The sequence below is a fragment of the Sarcophilus harrisii genome, chromosome 5 (assembly GCF_902635505.1).
Source record: "Sarcophilus harrisii chromosome 5, mSarHar1.11, whole genome shotgun sequence".
In the NCBI taxonomy this organism is placed as follows: domain Eukaryota; kingdom Metazoa; phylum Chordata; class Mammalia; order Dasyuromorphia; family Dasyuridae; genus Sarcophilus; species Sarcophilus harrisii.
Window position 1 is genome coordinate 9,367,262 of NC_045430.1, and position 18,267 is coordinate 9,385,528.

The following is an 18,267-nucleotide window of genomic DNA, read 5'->3' on the forward strand; positions in this document are numbered from 1 at the left end:
ATGAGCTTCCTCTGGGCCAAGGCCCTGAATGCTGCTCCCAGTCCCCAGGGACACCTCCTGGAGCCCCTCTCTCCTCCAAGCTGACCCCCATCAGAATGGAATCAAGCCGCTCCCGTCACAGGTGACAGGGTGGACACAAAGGCCACACTAACAAAGGCACAATCACAGTTCCCCGGGCTGGGAGGTCACAGGCCGAGACCCCCAGCCCCACTGGCTGGAGGCGTCCCGGGGGCTTCCAGCTCAGGAGGGGGCCGAGGGCCCTTCCAGCTTCGGGAGAAGGGCTCTGGCAGCGAGGCTTGTGGTGTGGAGGCTTGGGGGGTGCTGAGCCTCGCGCGCCACCGGGAGCGTTCTCCCGCCAGGGCGGGACGGCTGTCAGGGGTGTCTGTGGGGGGGGGGGGGTTAAATGAATCTCAGCTTTACAAAACCGCAATGGCGTTTATTCGGTTCCCTGACATGCAAAGGATGACGGCTCTCGGTTGGAAAACTAATTCTGTCCAGCGGCGACGGAAACGGGGAAGGGTCTCGTTCGGCTCTTCCCAGGGGACGCACTGCTCCCAGGTAACTTGTCACCGAAGGGAGGAGGGAAGGGGGAAGGAGGGAGGAGGGAAGGAGGGGAGAAGGGGGCGAGGGAGGGGGCGGGCAGAGTAAGGCGGGCGGCCCGAGCGCGCCCCGGGAGGAGCCCGGGCCCCCCCGACCCTCGGGCTGCCGCGCTCGGACCCCGCCGAGCTCCTGCTCCCGCCGCACGGCTACTTCCACGTGGTCAGGGCGGTCTTGCCCGTCTCTCTGGTGCGACTGCCTTTCAGCCCGATGGACGGCCCGGAACGGTTCCTGAGGTCTCGCTCGGCCCCCTCGGTCTGGGCTAACTCTTCATCGCACCTGGGGACGAGGAGCGGCGGTTCATGGAGGCGGCTTCGAGGCGCCGGGGCCTCCCCTCGCCCCCAGAGGGCGTCCCTGTGCCCCCACGAACGGAGGGGTGGGGTGGGACGGCAAGGGTTCGGGGCTGCTGTTCCCTCGCGGACGAACAGGAGCCCGTAGCGGGACCCTGCGTACCCCCTAAAGCGGAGTGCCGCGGCCCGGAGCATTTATTCCGCACCAAGTGCGGGCAAGGCCCCCGGGGCCCCAAAGACCATCTCCGCCCTCGGGGCGCCCCCGGGGCCGCAGCTCGGCCAAGCCTCAGCTGGGGGAGCTCAATGGAGGCTGCGCCCTCGTCCCCCGCCTCCGTCCCCTGGAGGGGCGGACATCCCCCCTGCCCCGTTCAGCAGCCTCCAAGAAGCGGGGCCCTTGGCCCTGAACTCGCCTCCCCCCGGAGGATGAAGCTCAAGCCAGGCTTCAGGGGCAGGGAGAGGGAGGGCTTCTAGGTGCTGGGTACCCAAGACCCTCCGGGCCGCCGGCAGAGGGGGCGGCAGCAGGGGGCGGGGCAGCACCAGGGGCGGGGCAGGGACTGGGAAGGAGGTAGCAGCAGAGGCGGGGCAGCAGGGACAGAACCAGGAGCTGGAGTAGGGGCGGGGCCAGTCCTGCCTGGGCCACTGTTCCTGTGGCTTCCCCCTCCATTCTCCTTCTGGCCCCCTTCCCCCCTCTGCCCCCCTTCGATCTCCTGCCCCCCCACACCCCTCTGCCCCCCTTCCCACTTACAGAATTTCGTAATTGCCCAGCACCTCCTTGGGCGGGGACTTGTTCCACTTGCAGTCGGGGATCTCCCCGTTGGGCACCACGATGTTGAGGGTGTCGTTGATCAGGTTGTACTTGAGGATTCGGTCGTTGGCCGTGCTGGAGGTAAGAGATGGGGACGCGTTAACCTAGAGAGACAACACAAGGTGACTCGGACTGGACACAAAGAGATCTCGGGAGGAGGCGGTGGCGGAGGGGGATGTGGCCCAGGCCCCGTGGGGCTGTGTCCTCCCTCCGCAGGCTGCTCACCCGCTCCCCGGCCCCGTGGGACCCTCCACCCGCCGTCTGCGCCCTGCATGTGCCCAAGGGAGACCCGGAGCCCCCAAAACGGAGCCAAGCTCGATCCCTTTGTGATGGGCCCTGTTGCAGAGCCGGGACTGGAGAACAGAAGCACGGATTAGGCGCCTCCTGCATGCACAGTGCCCCACGACTAAGAGTTCCTGCTGTCCCTTGATTCCCACCAGAACCATGGGCCTGGTGAAGATCCAAGTCAGCGACTGCTGGGAAGAGAGTCAGAGAGAAACAGGAAGTTCCAAAGAGCACAGAAGGGAGACAAGCACGTGGGACAGCTGTGTCACCACCTTGTTCAATTTACTTAGGCAAGTTTGACAGCCACTTACAGAGGCACAATGATGCTGTCTCTGTGTGTGAGCCCTCCTTTCCTGTTAGAATGGAAGATCCTTGAATCTGGAGGCCCTTTTTGCTCTCTTTCCCTTTCCAGCCCTGAGCACATGTCTGCACATAGTAGATGCATTAATACTTGCTGACTGAGTCATCCCCACATGCTGTGAGACAAAAGCTTTAGGGATTATTCCTATTTTGTGTGTGTTGGGGCACTCAAAGCTCAAAGGACTGAAGGGATTTACCCACAGTCACAGCTATTTGATGTTGGAAGCATTTGAACCCAGGTCCCTCCTCCTCCCAATCCCGGTGCTCTCTGAACCACAACAGGCTGTCTATGTGGCCCCTCTTTCTGACATTTTAAAAAACTCACTTTGACCTTTTTTGTCCCAGCCCGAGAAAGAGCAGGCTCCCCCCAGGTCAGGCCAGGCTCTCTCCACAGCTGTCCCTTTATACAGAAGGATGCTGTGGAGACCTCCGTGCCCACTCCTGTGCCCACAATGGGAGCTCACCAGCGGTAGTTACCTCGATCAGCCAGGGTTTCAGCTTGTCATCAATGATGATGTCGTAGCCATAACATTCAAAGCAGTGCTTGTCATTGTTCATCACAGGCTGAAAAGAGGGAGAGGAAGAAAAAAAGAGGGAGGGGGAAGAGAGAGACAGAGACAGAGACAAAGTCAGTCCCTTTGTTTCCTATCACAGACCCCCATCCTGGGTACCAGACCTGAACAACATCACACACATGGGACCTACTCAGGGCGGCTTTCCCCATCAATGTCAAACACTGTTGCTGTGGCCACTTTGAAAGTTGCCGGGCCTTCCCTTTGCCTTGGACTTCCTTGGAGGATAGACCTGGTGGCAGGAGGCTGGGCCAGAAGCTCTGCTATTTCATATGGTGCCGAGCTGTTGTCCCAAATGGCCCAACATTAACGGGGGGACATTAACGTGTCCATTTTCCCTTGAGCCCCCAGCATAGACGGCTTGCCCCTTCTGTCCTTGCCAGGCTGCAGGGTGGTGAGCAGCAATCAGGGCAGTCTCATTCTGTACTCCTTTTCTCAATGAGTGAGAACATTTTTATGTGGATTGATGTTCACATTTCTTCTTTTGAAAATCTTCCCTTCATATCCCTTGACCACTTTTCTACTAAAGAAAGATGGTTTTATAAATGTCCAGGTTCTGAATGTCCTTTTAATAAAGATGTCATGGAAGATGGTTTATAAGGCATGTTTTAAAAGATTAGTGAATTCATCTATTATTAAAAATAGTAACTCATGGTTCCATAACACCTGAAGGTTTACAAGGCATTCTCTCCACAACAATTGTAGGAGTTACTGAGAAAGTTGAACAATTCTTATTGTGGTTAATTTACAGATGGAGAAACTGAGGTTCTGGGGAGAAGTTACTAAATTAAACTGTGGCACTCATTATTCTTGAAGGTGAAAAGGCTATGCCAGGCTGACACTGGCCAGGTGAAGACATGAAACTTGGGTCACTCATGACCTCTCATTCCTTGCTGTCACCAAAGACGGAGGGGAAAGGCAGTATCCACACAGGAGCTCTGTAAGAACAAGGGCCAAGCCCTGGTTCTTCCCTGGTCTTTGTCAAACATTCCCGATCATGGGGGATCCTTCCTCCTGCTTTCCATTTGTATGTTACTCACTGCCTCACTCACTCTGAGCATGGGCACCTCACCTCAGATCCATAAGATTACAGGATCCAGAAGCTCTGGGGGACCCAAGAGCCCCCAAGTCAGACTGAAAAATTAACAGGGAGGGCGTGACTGCATCAAGGTCACCCACAGGAAGTAACATGGGATTGAAATCACACTTTTATAACTCCCTTTGCAATGCTCAGTGTGCTTGTTACTTAATCCTATTATCACAATCCCCATGGGATTATAAACACTTGAGAACAGATTCAAATTAAAACAAACCTCAGATATCAGAGATGGAAAAACAGTCTTGATCAGGATGTAGGAAAATAAGCAACTAACTCTCTAAGGGTGGAGCTGGAAGCGTCCAATCATTTTGGAAAACAATTCAGAATCATACCAGAAAAAAGTGCCAGGTATTCAGTCCCACTGGACCAGAGAGCTCCCTATTTCATGTTACACAGAAGCAGTTGGGGACAGTAAGAAGGGATTCATCGGCATGAAAATATTCAGAGTAGCGCATTTTGTTTTGTTAGGGTACAGACCTAGATGTGACAGCCCCAAACTGGAAACAAGAGGGTGTGTCCATCAGCTGATGAGTGCCCAGAGAAAGTGTGCAATTGCACGGCTCAGAGCAAGTGAGGTGAAGAATTCTGAGAAGCATCGGAAGCCTTGGACTTGAGATGCAGAGGGAAACAGTAGGACTGGTAGAAGCGCATAGTAGGGCTGGAACTAGAGGAATGTGTGCAATTGCATGGCTCAGAGCAAGTGAGGTGAATAATTCTGAGAGAGAAGCATCAGAAGCCCTGGACATGAGATGCAGAGGGAAACAGTAAGGCTGGTAGAAACACATAGTAGGGCTGGAACTAGAGAAATGTGTGCAATAGCACTGGTCAGAGTAAGTGAGGTGAAGAATTCTGAGAAGCATCCAAAACACTGGAAGTGGGATGCAAAGGGAAGCAGCAGGACCAGGAGAAGCACATAGTGGGGCTGGAACTAGAGAAATGAAGACCTTCTTGCAAGGCCTTGGATGCAGGCACAAGCCCTGGCTCTGGGAGTCCTACTTTCCTTGCACACCCAGGATGGACCCGCAGGCCTTTTGTCCTATTTCTTGGATGGTCTCTGGGACTGTCCGAGGTGCTGATTCTGTGGAGGTCACTGCTGTTATCAGTCAACAGTCATCCAGGGGCTTTTAACCAGGTGAGCCGCCCAACCATCTCTTCTATTTCCCTATTGTCAATGTGTCCAACAAGGAATTGTGGACTTTATTTCAGCCCCTTCCCCGTTTCTGCCACTAGCCATAGCCCGGCCTCCCAGAACCTCAGCAGGAGGTACAGAAGGCTCTTTCACAGCCCCCCGCCTCCAGAGAGCAAGGTGAACCCCTCCCCAAGCCCAGGGATCTGCGTTCCTAGTAATCTCGGTCACTGCAGAAGTCCGAGGCTGGTAATGGGACGGCCAAAGGGGATGTTGGGGGAGGAGAGAGCTAGCCTAGGAGAATTCACACAATGTGGGGACAAGGTCAGGAGTGGCCCCTGGTTTTCAGCCCAGTGCTGCCAGTGAGTGGTCCCGAGTTCCCTTGTGTTTTCTGAGCCTCAGTCTCTCTCACTGCTGACATTAAATGATGGCTTGGGAGATTTTCCCAGGGTTCCCGGTTGCCACAGAATCTCGGCTATGAGAACAACATTGTGCTTCTGGGATGGAGGCGACCTGGCAGCGCTTCCCTTGTTTGCGAGGTGGCCCCTCCTGTCCAGAGCGCCTCTGTCCTCCACAGCCATTTGGAAGGAAGCCTTCCACCATACATCGAAGAGGAAGGGAAGCAGCATCACTTCCCAGCATTTCCTCCCAAATCCTCTTCTCAGCCAGTTGCCTTCCTCCTTCACTTCTCTAACAGCTAAAAATGGACACCTACAACCCAAGCTTCTCACACACATATCCATGCACATACACACTCTCTCTGTCTCTGTCTGTTTCTCTCTTTCTCTGTCTCTGTCTCTCTTTCTGTATCTGTCTGTATCTGTCTGTCTCTGTCTCTGTCTCTCTGTCTCTCTTTGTCTCTGTCTCTGTCTTTCTGTCTCTATCTCTGTTTCTCTGCCTCTCTCTCTGTCTCTGTCTGCCTGTCTGTCTGTCTGTCTGTCTCTCTCTTTCTCTCTCTCTCTCTCTCTCTCACACACACACACACACACACAACCCCACAAACTACTTTCAGCAAAATAATTTCCGTTTTCATCAAACAACTTGCCCGTGACCTCCTTCCCGCGTGTGCTCTCCAGATATAACCGCAAATTGTTCACCAACCCCCCCCCGTGGAAATTTATAATCATCCTTAAACCATTGGGGTGGGGAAAGCAAGAATGTCTGTTTCAAATCACTAGTCTGAGGAACAAGATCCCAAGCAAAACCCAGGGAAAAAACCCTTCCCGCCTCCAAAGGCTCCCCATTTCCCAATTTCACACAAAAAAAATTATTTTTTAATTTTTTAAAAAAAAAAAAGAAAAGGGGCAAACCTCTGGGAACTAAGAAGGCATTTTCAAACCAGAACCCGGCTTTGTTTCACCTTTTACGGAGCAAAGTGGGACTTGAGGGTCAGGAGGAATCAAAAATTGGCCGAGAAAACGCTCTTCTCTTCATGTGGCTGGGCCCGCCATATCTGACTCTGCCTCCTCTTCCTTCTCTCTCTCTCTCTCTCTCTCTCTCTCTCTCACTCTTTTCTCTCTCAGCTCTTACTCTCTCTCCACCCCTCTTTCTTTCTCTCTTTCTCCATGCCTTTGTCTGTCTTTCTGCCTGTCTCTCTTGTCAATCTGAAGGACTCCCTTAGTCGTCAGCAAGAACATAGAAGTTGGGGGCCCCAGGACAGGGAGATCAAGAGGCAGATGGCAGGGCCCTGGAACATGCTTGTTTTCAGCCCAAGTATTTCCTTCTGTCATGACACTAACCCAGAGCCTGCGTCCTAGGAGGTTAAATAGACATACAGACATAGGCCCATTGCTCCAAGTTTTTCTGTTGAAAGTCCTAGGACAAAATGGGAGAGAGAGACAGGAGTACTTCCTTTCAGAAGGAGAAAGGGAGGTGTCTACCTTTTTCAGCCAGGTCCAAGAGCTTTTTCCAAAGTTCTCAGGGCACAAACCTGATTACAGCCACATAGAGGCACACCCTTGGCCCATTTAATTCTTTTAATTTTATTGATTTATTTGTTTTGGTTTTTTTTAGGGTAATAACTGGCAGTGCCCGGGGCTGGCTATCTCCCTGTGAGCATGGCTGCTGAGGACAGGAGTGCCAGGGCTACCCCCCCAGCCCATTCATTCTTCCCTTCTTTTCTAGGAGGACAAAAACTGCCTTCTGTTAAAAAGGTCTGAGGCTTGGAAAGTTGTCCTAAGCCTCCTATTTTTAAAAATCTTACTTAACTCTGACTTAGCCCCTGGTGGAAATAATGATATAAAAACTGAAAGTAGGCACTTCCCCGCCCAGGGGCCCAAGAGAAAAAGGATTGGGATCAGCAGGGCCATGGATGACCAGGAGAGGAAGGGAGCCCCTCATGTGGTGGCAGGAGGCCAGAAAGAGTCTTTGCCCCAATGAGTGATGGGCACAAAGACCCAAGAACCTGCAGGTCACTGAGGGCCTACCATAGGCGGACCACAGCATACCCTGTAAAAGGGTCTTCTCTCACGGCCCCAGGGTGGTCAAGAGACACAAGGGAACAGACATTCTCTCCTCCCTTAATGGATTGCTCCTGGATGCTGGATGGCCAAATTCAGACATTTTCCTGCACTGCCCATGTGCCTCCAGTGACCTCCTGCCCACAGGGCACTGGCACACAATTTGGCCCAAAACTGTTCAGCTCCAGGGGTCTAAACATCATCCAGCCCCAGGCCTCCCAGCTCCAGACTAATGAGTGTTCAGCAGTGTGGGCAGAGAGGGAGGGCAAGAGGACATCAAACTAAGGCCCTCTGACTCCTGCCCTGGGTTCTGAGGGCAGAAGGAATCTGGTGGCTCCAGGAGGAAAAACACCAAGAGCATCTCTGCGCACAGAGCTTGGCTGAGACCAGGCCAGAGGGACTCAACGACTCAGGCGACGTGCCAGGGCCGCCCAGCATGCTGTGGTGCTCGGGACACTGGCCCTCCCCAGCCCTGACACAGGTGCCTCCCTAGGGACGGTCTCTTCTGGGCCAAGAGGCTGCAGGAGGAGCCGAAGGGCAGAGGAGGCAGGCCGGGGCCTCAGGGACTCACCCCGTGTTTCTGGATGGCGACGTTGGTCAGGTGCACAAACATATTGTCCAGCTCGCTGGTGCTCGGGGTGTACTTCACGGTGCAGAAGCGACAGAAGCCCAGCTTGTAGCTGCAAAGGTGGCAGGAGTCATCCCAGAAACCCCAGGGAGCTGCCCCCAGGACAGAGCCCCCTCTGCGCCCCAAACACCAAGGATCCGGGCTGGGGGAGCTCTAGGCCCCAGGCACTAACAAGCGAGAGAAGAAAGGGAAAGAGAGACAGAAAGAGAAACAGAGAGGGAGGGAGGGAGGGAGGGAGAGAGAGACAGAGAGAGAGACAGACACACACATACATGCACGAGTCAGAGACAGAGACAGAGAGACAGACAGACAGAGACACCGTGGGTGCAGGGAGGAGAAGGGTCACTGGCTCTTACACGTAGCAGCGGAGGGGCCGGTACGTCGACACGAGCACGTACAAGCGCAGGTCAAACTTCCTCCCCCCGATGAGCAGCGGGTTGCTGATGTACAGAGAGATGACGTACGCCTCCTTGGACGACTGGGACACAAACCTGGACAAGGCCGGCAGGGTGAGCCCAGGAGGCCGGGGCAGGGCCGGGCCGCTCCCCCAGAGCCAGCTCTGCCTCGGGTCTTGACTTCCCAGGCCATGGGCCTTGGGGTCCCCAGTGGGGGGGGTCCTCAGACAGCAGGATATGGGGGAGCCAACCCTGAATTCAAGCTCGCCCCCGGGGGCCCTCTCTAACATGCTCCCCTCAGTGGAGGGAGCTCACCCTGGACAGGGGTCCCAGGTCTGTGCCTCCTGCCTCGGTGCTTCCCTCCTCCAAGGCCCAGGGGAGCCTGTGGGGGCCCAAGGCCACAATGGTCCATTTGACCTTGGATCGCTCAGAGGAGACAGGCCCTCGACTACTCCCGAGAGAGCCGCGGAGGCCCCGAGGCCCCTGGCCAGGGAGGGTGGCAGGCCTGGACTCTGCTCCCCTCTCAGGGGCTCTCCAGGCAGCTAAGCCCGCCCCCCCCCCCTTCAATTGACAGAGGAGGCCGCAGGCAGCGCGGGGCGGGTGTCCCTCCCACTTACGAGGACGTTTTGCTGTCCCGTGACCACTTCTTGATCTGTGAGAGTTTATTGATGAGGAAGATGCCCTTTCCCTGGGCCTTCCCACAAGGCTTCATGATCCACGTGCTCGAGGGGCTTTTGCGGAACTCCTCCACAAACAGGTTGTAGTCCGCGGGCAGCATGAAGGTGACAGGCACGAAGTCTGCAGGGCCACAGAGGGGACGCGGCTGGGAGGGGGCCCGAAGCCGAAGCCCCCCGGGGTGTCCCGCCTCGGCCCCCGCTGCCCGCTGACTCACTGGCCTGCATGCTCCTCCTGTTCCAGGAGAAGTGTCAGGAAGGTCAAGGGCAGAGGAGCATGCAGGTGAGGGAGGGAATAAAACAAGAATTGGGAAGCCAGGGGGGCCACTAACTGATCCTGCTCCTTGCTCAGTGGAGTTCCCTTCCCAAGGCCTGGGCTTCCCCATCAACAAGATGAAGGGAACAGATTAATTCCCAGTGGTGCTTCCCAGCCTTTGTCCCCTGTTCAGCTCCCTCCCTGCTGACAGCCCCTGTTCTCTGTCCTCCTGGCCCTGACCTTTAGTGATCCTGTGGCCCAGGGGTTAATGCCCATCTCCAGGCTCAGGCCCAGGCTGGGGGACAGGACTACAGCTGGTCTCTAGGGGCGCATCTCTGGCCCTGCCGGGGCCTGTCTGGCCTGGTAGTTTAGGCCCTGGAGGCAGGATGCACGAGGAGCGGGGCACCTGGAGCTACGAACCCAAGTAGATGTATTTCCCGTTCTCGTCCTTCTCCGCCAGGGGACTCCCTTCTTTCTCCAGCTCCTTCCTGTAACGTTTAATGTTCTTCACCATTAAGTCCTTCCTGGTCAGCTCGTAATGGTTGGGGAAGTGGTTGACTATCTGATCGTCCGAGAGGCGGTAGCCAGCCTCGAGACTGAACACGTTCCGGATCGTCTGCACGCTCATCCTGAAACGCAAGCACAGCCCCGGAGGGAGCCCTGGGTCAGCCTGGTCACTGGAGGGAGCTTCTGGCCCTGGATCTGCCGGCCTGGAACCCGGGCCGGCCCCACTGAACTCCCGGAGCCTAAGAGGGCAGACCGAGGGGAGCTGGAAGCTCCCAACCAGGGGACCTCGTCCATCTGCCAACCCCTGGCCCAGGGCCTCCACGAGCTGCCAGCAGTCGGCCTGCACCCGGGGGCTGGAAGAATTGTGGGGCCACGCTCCCCAGGCCTCTGTTGCCCCCACTTCCAGTATTTTCTAGCTCAGTTCCCCCCAGGACGGCCTTGGATGTCACCTGGGATGATGTGGATGACATGGCCTGGAAACTCCTGCAGGGAGGGGAAGCCCCAGACAGAAAGGTGGGGAGGAGTTCCAGCTCACCAGTAAAAGTTCCAGTCTTCGTTCTCCGTCACTTGCACCCAGCCCCTCTTCTCAAAGTTATTGATGAGCACCGACTTCTCAATGTCTGTCACCCATTTCACTTTGCTCGCCATCATCCTAGAAAGAGAGAGAGCACGATCAGGGCGGCCTCCTGGCTCCCGCTCTCCCCCACCCGTTGGATCCCCTGTTGGGGGAGGCAGCCAGGCAGGGGGAGGACGCCCACCTGGACTGGGGAGACCGGGCTTCAAGCCCCGTCTTCAACATTAGCTGTGGGATCCCCGCTTTGGGACTGTTTCCTCTTGCACCAAATGGGGATAATTCTTGGGTGGTCTCCCTCTCAGAGTCGTCATGGGCCATGGGTAGCGTAAAGCTCGCCGTGCTCTCTAAATATGAGCTGTGAGCAACCCTCCAGTCCTGTCCATTAATGACCGTCAGGCAAGTCACCCCACTGTCTGGGTACTCAGCTTAGCCACCTGCAAAATGCAGGGGTCGGACGAGACAACCTTTGGGGGAACACTTGTGTCTTAACAAAGATTCCTGGAAAAATGACCCTTCACCCTCATCTGCTTCTTGAGCACCCGTCTAAAAAGGTGGCCATCTTGGAGCCTGACAAGAGCACCCAGGATGAGTCCAGAGCTCACAAGTGCACCCAAGGGAGTCCAGAGCCCAGCAGGCACCTGGGGTGAGTCCGGAGCCCACAGGAGCACCCAGGGTGGGTCTGGAACCCAGCAGGAGCACCCAAGGGAGGCTGGAGCCCAACAGGAGCACTCAGGGTGATTCCAGAGCCTGGTAGGAACACCTGGGGTGAATCTGGAACCTGGCAGGAGCATCCAGGGTGAGCCTGGAGCCTGGCAAGAGCACCCAAGGGAGTCTGGAGCCCGGCAGGAGCCCCCCAGGTGAATCTTGAGCCCAGCAGAAGCACCCGGGGTGAGTCCGGAGCCCACAGGAGCACCCAGGGAGTCTGGAACCCTGCAGGACCACCCAGGGTGATTCTAGAACTCAGGAGGAGCACCTGGATGAGGCAGGATTGAGAGAAGGCATGCCCCTTCACATCCCCACCCAACTGCTCATGGGGGAGCAACAATAGCAGAAATTGGCAATGGGCGATTGCCCAACTTCACAAAGAAACAGAAAAGTAAGGCCTCTTCTTGTGGGTCAGTAGCAGCCAACTCTTCCTGACCCCATTTGGGGTTTTCTTGGCAAAGACCCTGGAGTGGTCTGCCATTTGGAAACTGCTTGGCCAGGGTCACCCCTTCAGTCTAAGACTAGATTGGCACTCAGGTTTTCCATACTCCAGGCCTGGCACTTTATCTCCTCTCAATTTACAGATGGGGAAACTGAGGCTCACAGCACCCTACTCCTCAATTCAACAAACTCCAGTGGATCCCTATCAGCTCCAGAATCAAACATAAAATCCTCTGCCTAGTGTCAGGAGCCCTGCCCCCTCTCTCTCTCCAGCACCCTTATTCCCACCACAGCCTCAGCGGGTTCAGGGGCACTGGTCTGCTTGCTACCCTCACCCAGAAGCACCCATCTCCAGCCTCTGGGCACTTTCATTGGCCGTCCTCCTCTCTATCTTCTGGCGCTCCTGACGTCCCATCCAAACCCCCTCCTACCAGAAGACTCCCTTAACTCTCCTGCTTCCAGCTCATTTGCCCGAGTTCTCCCCAGACAGACTGGGAGAGCCCGGTCTGTCTTTTGTCTCCCTTTGTAGCCCTGCCTCTTGGCACAGTGCCTGGCACGCAGGACGCACTTAGCAAATGTTCACTGACTGACTGACTCCCTGCGTCTCTGTTTCCTCACAAGCAAAGCCAGGAGCTCTCCTGATCTGGTGACTCGTCTATGAATAACCATCAAGAAAGGGACGGGGTCTGAAAGTCTCAGAGACAAACTGATCAGATTCTGCCACCCAGTGTCCCCTGGTAGATTCAAGGTTTCCGGCATGAACTGGGCCACACATGGGGAGGACGACTATTCAAATCTAAAGAATCCCCAGGAGGAGCCAAAGTTAATGCTCATGGAAGGAAAGAGCCCGCAACGTAGCATTGTTTTTAAAATGACAAACGGAAACAGAAGTGGATGAGCCTCTCAATTTCCCTCCACTTCACAGGAATTTAAGCTAGTTCTCATTCTGATGACCGGCCTGACAGTGCAGCCACAGCCGAGCGGGATGGGGTTTTATTGCTTCCTTTATGGCAAATTCCAGTTTTTAAAACCTTCCGTCTCCTCCTCCAAGGCCACAGTTCAATATTCATGGCCTGTGGCGTCTGTTTTGGAATTTTCTTTTGAAACAAAAATCACTGTGCCCAAGATTAAAAACAAAACAAAACAACAAAAACAAACTATGAAGAGAAAATTTAACTTATACTCCAGAAAAAAAGCAAATGGAAGGTAAGAGGAAAGAATAAACTTTTCAACAGGCATTTCTTCCTTGGCTTTTATACCTTGTTATTCCTAGAAACTTTTTCTAAAGATTTCCAGATCTATGATCTCAGATCACCCTCATATCAACTCTGTGGGATAATTATGCAATGTCTGAACCAGCTTGCTATAGGATCTCGATACCAGCCCAACTCCTTGGTCTTAGGAGAGGAGTGAAGAGGCGGGACTCACGTGGATGGTCAAAGGTGTGAGTCCATTTATTCTGAATTCTCTCAGCCTTCTATACCCTAATGCCCTCACATAATTATAGCACACTGTGCATGCTGGACCACATAAACAACTTGCTATTATGTGTAGATGTCTCTTTGCCACTTGGTATCACTCTGCTTCAGTGACAAATACAGACTGTCATTGCCCCCTGACTTCTCAGGAAGGCCAAGAGCCCTTAGGGGAGATGGGGAGCCGAACCAGATGCTGTCAGCAGGTTCCTTCTGGGCTGAAAGGTCTTATACCTCTCCCAGGGTTCTCTACTATCTGTAGTCTGCTACATAAATGGGCCAAGTAACAGGTGTGCAAATTTAGGCTTGAGAAGTAGCGCCATGACCCCCTGGTACCCAATGACAAAAGGTGGGCTCTGTTACTATTTGGGGGACCTCCCTGGCCCTGGAAGCTCGAAGACCCCTTGAGGACAGGATGGAGACCGGCAAGAGGAGCCTAGACCAAACACACACATACACACACATCTGAACTAACCCCCCAAAGTCATGATAAAGGGAAAAATCTTGTATACTCAGTATATATTTTCTTTGTCGTATCTATCCATATTATGTGTGTATGTGCATATATATAAATATATATATATATATATATATATATATATATATATATATATATATATATATATATATATAAAATGAGACCTGTTTTCATTCCAGAAGAGACTGGGAAGGACAAGGGCAAAGCCTGATCTTTGCTAAGAACTGATAAATGCAGACGAGTGAAAAGGAGCCAGACAAAGAAATGACAAAGTGCTCTGGTATTTTTGCCAAGAAAGCCCAAATGGGGTCACCCAGAGTCCTATATGATTGACCATGACTGAATGTGTGTGTGTGTGTGTGTGTGTGTGTGTACACGTGCTCCTCTGCCCTCGACCTTTCTGACACCTCTTCTGGATCGAGGCAGTCCTACTGTGCGCCGAGACCCTGCCTGGCTGCTCAGCGGCTCCCTCCCCGGGCCCCGGGATGAGCTTTCTGGGGGTGGGGGAGCCCTGCCTGTGCGTCTCGCTCTCTTGGTTCTGCCCAGCCTTGTCTGACTCGCTCCTACTTATCATTTCTCGCTTCACAGCAAGAGGCCTCTGGAGGCCCCCGTTTTTCCACTCATTCCCACGTGGCTCCTGGTGGGCTGCTACCGCCAAGGGGGCTGCGAGGAACCTTCCAGTCTATCCTGGACCTTCTCTCAGTGCGAGTTCTCCCTGGGGTTGGAGGGAAAGAAACTTGAGGCCTGGGCTGAGAAAGGGTCCGGCTTCCTGAAATTACAATCGGACAGGGAGGAGGCTCCAGACTGGCCCAAGGCCCGGAGGATCCTGAACGCCCCGGGGAGCTCGGGGCCGGGCTGCTTTCTCTGATTTTCATGGAGGCTCTTGGCAGTGTCCCTGTATGGTCAGTCTGCGGGTCTGTCTGTCCTCATTCATACACTGATCTCCCCCCCTCCCCAGACTGCTACCCATCCCCCCTCTCTTGGGCACTCAAAAGCTTTTGGAACAGCCCTTCTGACCCCCACACTTTCTCCACTGTTCCCAGCCCCTCCCACCACTGAGCACTGTAACCTCCAGGTCACTAGCAGTGACCCAACCCATCCTCAGACCTCCCTTCCTTTGCAGGGGCAAAGGTCCTGGACACAAGCCCAGCCTTGGAGGGGAGGCCCGGCTCTGCTCCATGCTCCGTGGGTCCGGGCAAGGCCTTCAGCTCCCCTGGCCCTCTCCATCCCTCTGCCCAACCGGATCCTGTTATCCACAGTCCTAAGGCTTCTTCCCTAGTCCCATCCTGCCTGTGACTTCTCTGACTCATCAGTGAGTGTGGATGAGCATGGGGGAGCGCTGGGGAGCGTACGGGTTTAAATGTGTCTGTGCCCTCTCTCTCCCTATACTGTAAGCTCCCAGAGGGCAGCACCGAGTAGTTTGTAACATTTTGTAACCCCCCCCCCCCCAAGACCAGTCCCAGACCTTGCCCATGCCAGACCCCTTCCCAGGCCCCCGGGCATAGATTCTCCCTGGACGGGGCTGCTGTCGGGGTGACGGGACAGAACTCTAAGGAGCCCCAGACATACCATTTAAGTCGCTTTGTGAACAAATGCCTGCCGTCTGCCCCTTGTTCTCGCGTCTAATGTCTCTGCCTAAAAAAAGGAATCAGAAAAAGCAACGGGGGAGAGTGTCAGTTATTTGCAATGCCGAAAACCACAAACTGGACAAACTGGAGAGAATTCGGTCAGACAGAACTGCCTGTGTAACCGGGCTGTCCCAGCCACTCCCCCCAACCCCCTTTGTCCCACTGACTGATCTCCTGCTCCTGGCACTCATGAAATCACAGGCCACAACATCCCTCCTTCCCCCTCCACCAGAAAAGTAGTCAAGCCAAATTTGTAATCATGGAAGGAAACTGAGGCACAGGGAAGGAGAAGGAAGTGGCGCACGGTCAGGCGGCAATGACGGGATCACTGAGAAAGGCATCATGGGAGAGTGTGTCCCATGTGTGAGTCCACCCTAGGTCACCATTGATGTGTGCCGGGATTACTGCCCCTATAACTTCACTGTTTCCAATGTTTTTACTCTGAGCTCTGAGTTGGCAAAGGACGTTGTATTATCTCCGGTGCCATGAAGAGCCGGGCTGGGGGTCTGCGGTTTCCAGTCAGTCTGGGTAGAAGCCGCCCCTCTGCATCCAAAGTCCAGTGTTGTCGGCAGCATCCCAGGCCATCTCAGAGGAAGCGAGGTGATCGAGCCTTCTGGGATAAATTAAACCCTTTTCTTTGGTTCAGACTGCTTGGGCTCCGAATGACGACCCCATTTGGTCAGTCTGAGGTCACACGGCCCTCGTGCACTCTGGGCTGCCCGGATTGGGCTCTCTCTGGATGCCGGAGCCAGGAATCAGGCTGCAGTTGTCAGCAAGCACAGGACTGTTAGCTCGGAGTGACTGCTCCCGTGTAACAGATGCACACTCAGGGCCACAACAAGGACAACGGGAAAAGGAGGATCCTGATCTCACTGAGGCAGCAGCAGAAGAGAAAGGAGCTGGGCTACATCCCTGTGGAGTCATCTCGTGGAGGGGCCAGCCCAGACTGAGGGCAATGACGGCCTCAGAGCCTGGGCCAGTCAGGGCATGTCCCCCCCAAGCACATGACAAGGAGCAGGGAGTGCAGGAGAACAGTCTGGCTGACAGCCAGGAAGGCGGCTGAAGAGGCTGTGGGCCTTAGGTTTGGTCCCCCAGGGGAGACGCGGGGTCCGGCGCTGGCCAGCACTGGTCATCCTAATGTCCTGCCATGGACGCTGGTGACCCTGGAGGAGCGTGGGGGTGACCACACAGCTGGGGAGCCAAGGGCGTCACTCTGGCAACAAAGGCTCAGCAAGCACCAGTGTGGGCCAGGCCCTGGCCGAGTACCCGCGGAGGCCGGCCCTGCCCTGGAGGAGCTGCCAGTCTCACACAACCAGGTGCCAACATACTAAAGGCAGGAGGTGGGGGAGGGACGAGTGGCCTTCAGTGGCGGCCACGTCCCAGGGATGGTGAAGAGGGAATCTCAAACTGAAAATCCTTAAAGGAGAAAACCTCCTTCCACTCTGCCTCAGCCAGGGGACTCCACCCCAAGCACCAACAGTTCCAGCTTTGTGATCTGGGTGGGGCCGGCTCTGTCCCCAAACCCATTGAATTCAATTCAGATTCTTGCTGGAAACTGAAACCCAGGGAAGAGCCAAGCGGCCCATGAGCCCCCTTGATCTGGTAGCCAAAGCCCCTATTATAAAAGAGCCAGACTAAGACCCTTTCTCTGCAGAGGTTCCAACCCCAAGGGTCTCTGCCCACTGGAGCACTGTTTCCGGTGCCCCCTTCTCTTTACCTAACACCTTTTACTGACCAGACTTTAACTTTACTTCCAATCCCCATAATAAGCCTCTTGTCAATCTAGGTTTTGGGGTCTGTACCTTCCGTTACAGGGGACTCTTGGGCCCCCCGGAGGGAATCCCAGAACTCCCTCCCCTTGTGCCCTAACTAGCCCTCACTCGGACCTTATCTCACTCCCTGACCACCAGAAGCCCTAATGTCATAGGGGACCCCATCGGTGGGAGGGGCCCGCGGGATGTCACTGCCCCGCCCCCGGGCACACACCGGGACCCGCCCCCTGCCGGGCGCTGCCCCGTGGCCCTGGCGCAGAACCCCCACCACGCCCGCGGGGCATCGAACCCAGGCCTCTGACTCCCACGCGGGGGCGCTCCCTCGGGCACCGTGCCGGCCGCCTGGCAGAGGAAGGCTGACCAGCTGTGACCCGGCCGCTTCCTTCCTCTGCCTCAGTTCCCGGGACTGTAAATGGGGGCGATCGCAGCCGCCCCCTCCCGTAATAAAGGCTGCGTCTGCCCCGCCCTCTGCGCCTGGGACGGTGCCGGAGCACCCCCTCGGTCCGGCATTCAAGGCCTCAGCTCCCTGGCTCTGAAGGAGGAGGGGGGGGCCCAGATGGGGGGAGGGGAGGGGGAGGAGCAGCTCTGAGAGCCCAGGGGACAAAACGCCGGGACAGCGGGAGGGGCGGGGCCGGGGGGGAAGGGCGGGAGGGGAGGGACGGGGAGAAGGCGGGGCCGCCCTCACCGGCCGCTCCAGCCCCAGGTCCGCTGTGCCGTCCGTCCCTCCGGGGCTCGGATCCTGCCCTGGGCTCCGCCCGGCACCCTATCGGGATCTACGGCAGGGACTAAGTCTGGTAGCTAAGCCACGCCCCGTTCTCCGCTTTGGGGTCGTTGTCATGGAAACGGGAGGCGCGGCGCAGGCGTCTTCCGGCCCCCTCAGAACTACTTCCGGGAAAACTCTTCTCTGGCTCAATCCCGCCCCTCGGGGCTCCCACCGTACAGGTTCAGTGCGCAGGCGCGTGTGCAGCTGCGGCCAGAGGGCGCCTCCGATTCATCCCAGGAATGGAAAAAAGATGCTTTTTATTTTTTTTAATTAACATTTTAATTAACATTTTTCGTAAAATTAAAAAAAAAATCGTTCGTTTCTTCGTTATGGTGAAGTCGTATCAGTCGTGTCCGACTGTCAGTGACACTTTTCCTG

At 55.5% G+C, this 18,267-nt stretch overlaps 1 protein-coding gene across 1 annotated transcript; it reads right to left on the reverse strand.

The window, feature by feature from the left end:
- Window positions 1–421: 421 nt before the first annotated feature.
- Window positions 422–17,946, reverse strand: LOC100921544 (probable tubulin polyglutamylase TTLL1). Its single transcript, XM_031938040.1, is given in 13 exon segments — window positions 422–876; window positions 1,633–1,796; window positions 2,815–2,901; window positions 6,124–6,253; window positions 6,255–6,262; window positions 8,165–8,273; window positions 8,578–8,712; window positions 9,234–9,414; window positions 9,967–10,175; window positions 10,589–10,705; window positions 14,242–14,441; window positions 15,296–15,361; window positions 17,812–17,946. Coding segments are annotated over 11 exon segments (1,329 nt in total). The 5' UTR covers window positions 14,301–14,441; window positions 15,296–15,361; window positions 17,812–17,946; the 3' UTR covers window positions 422–746.
- Between the last annotated feature and the right edge of the window lie 321 nt (window positions 17,947–18,267).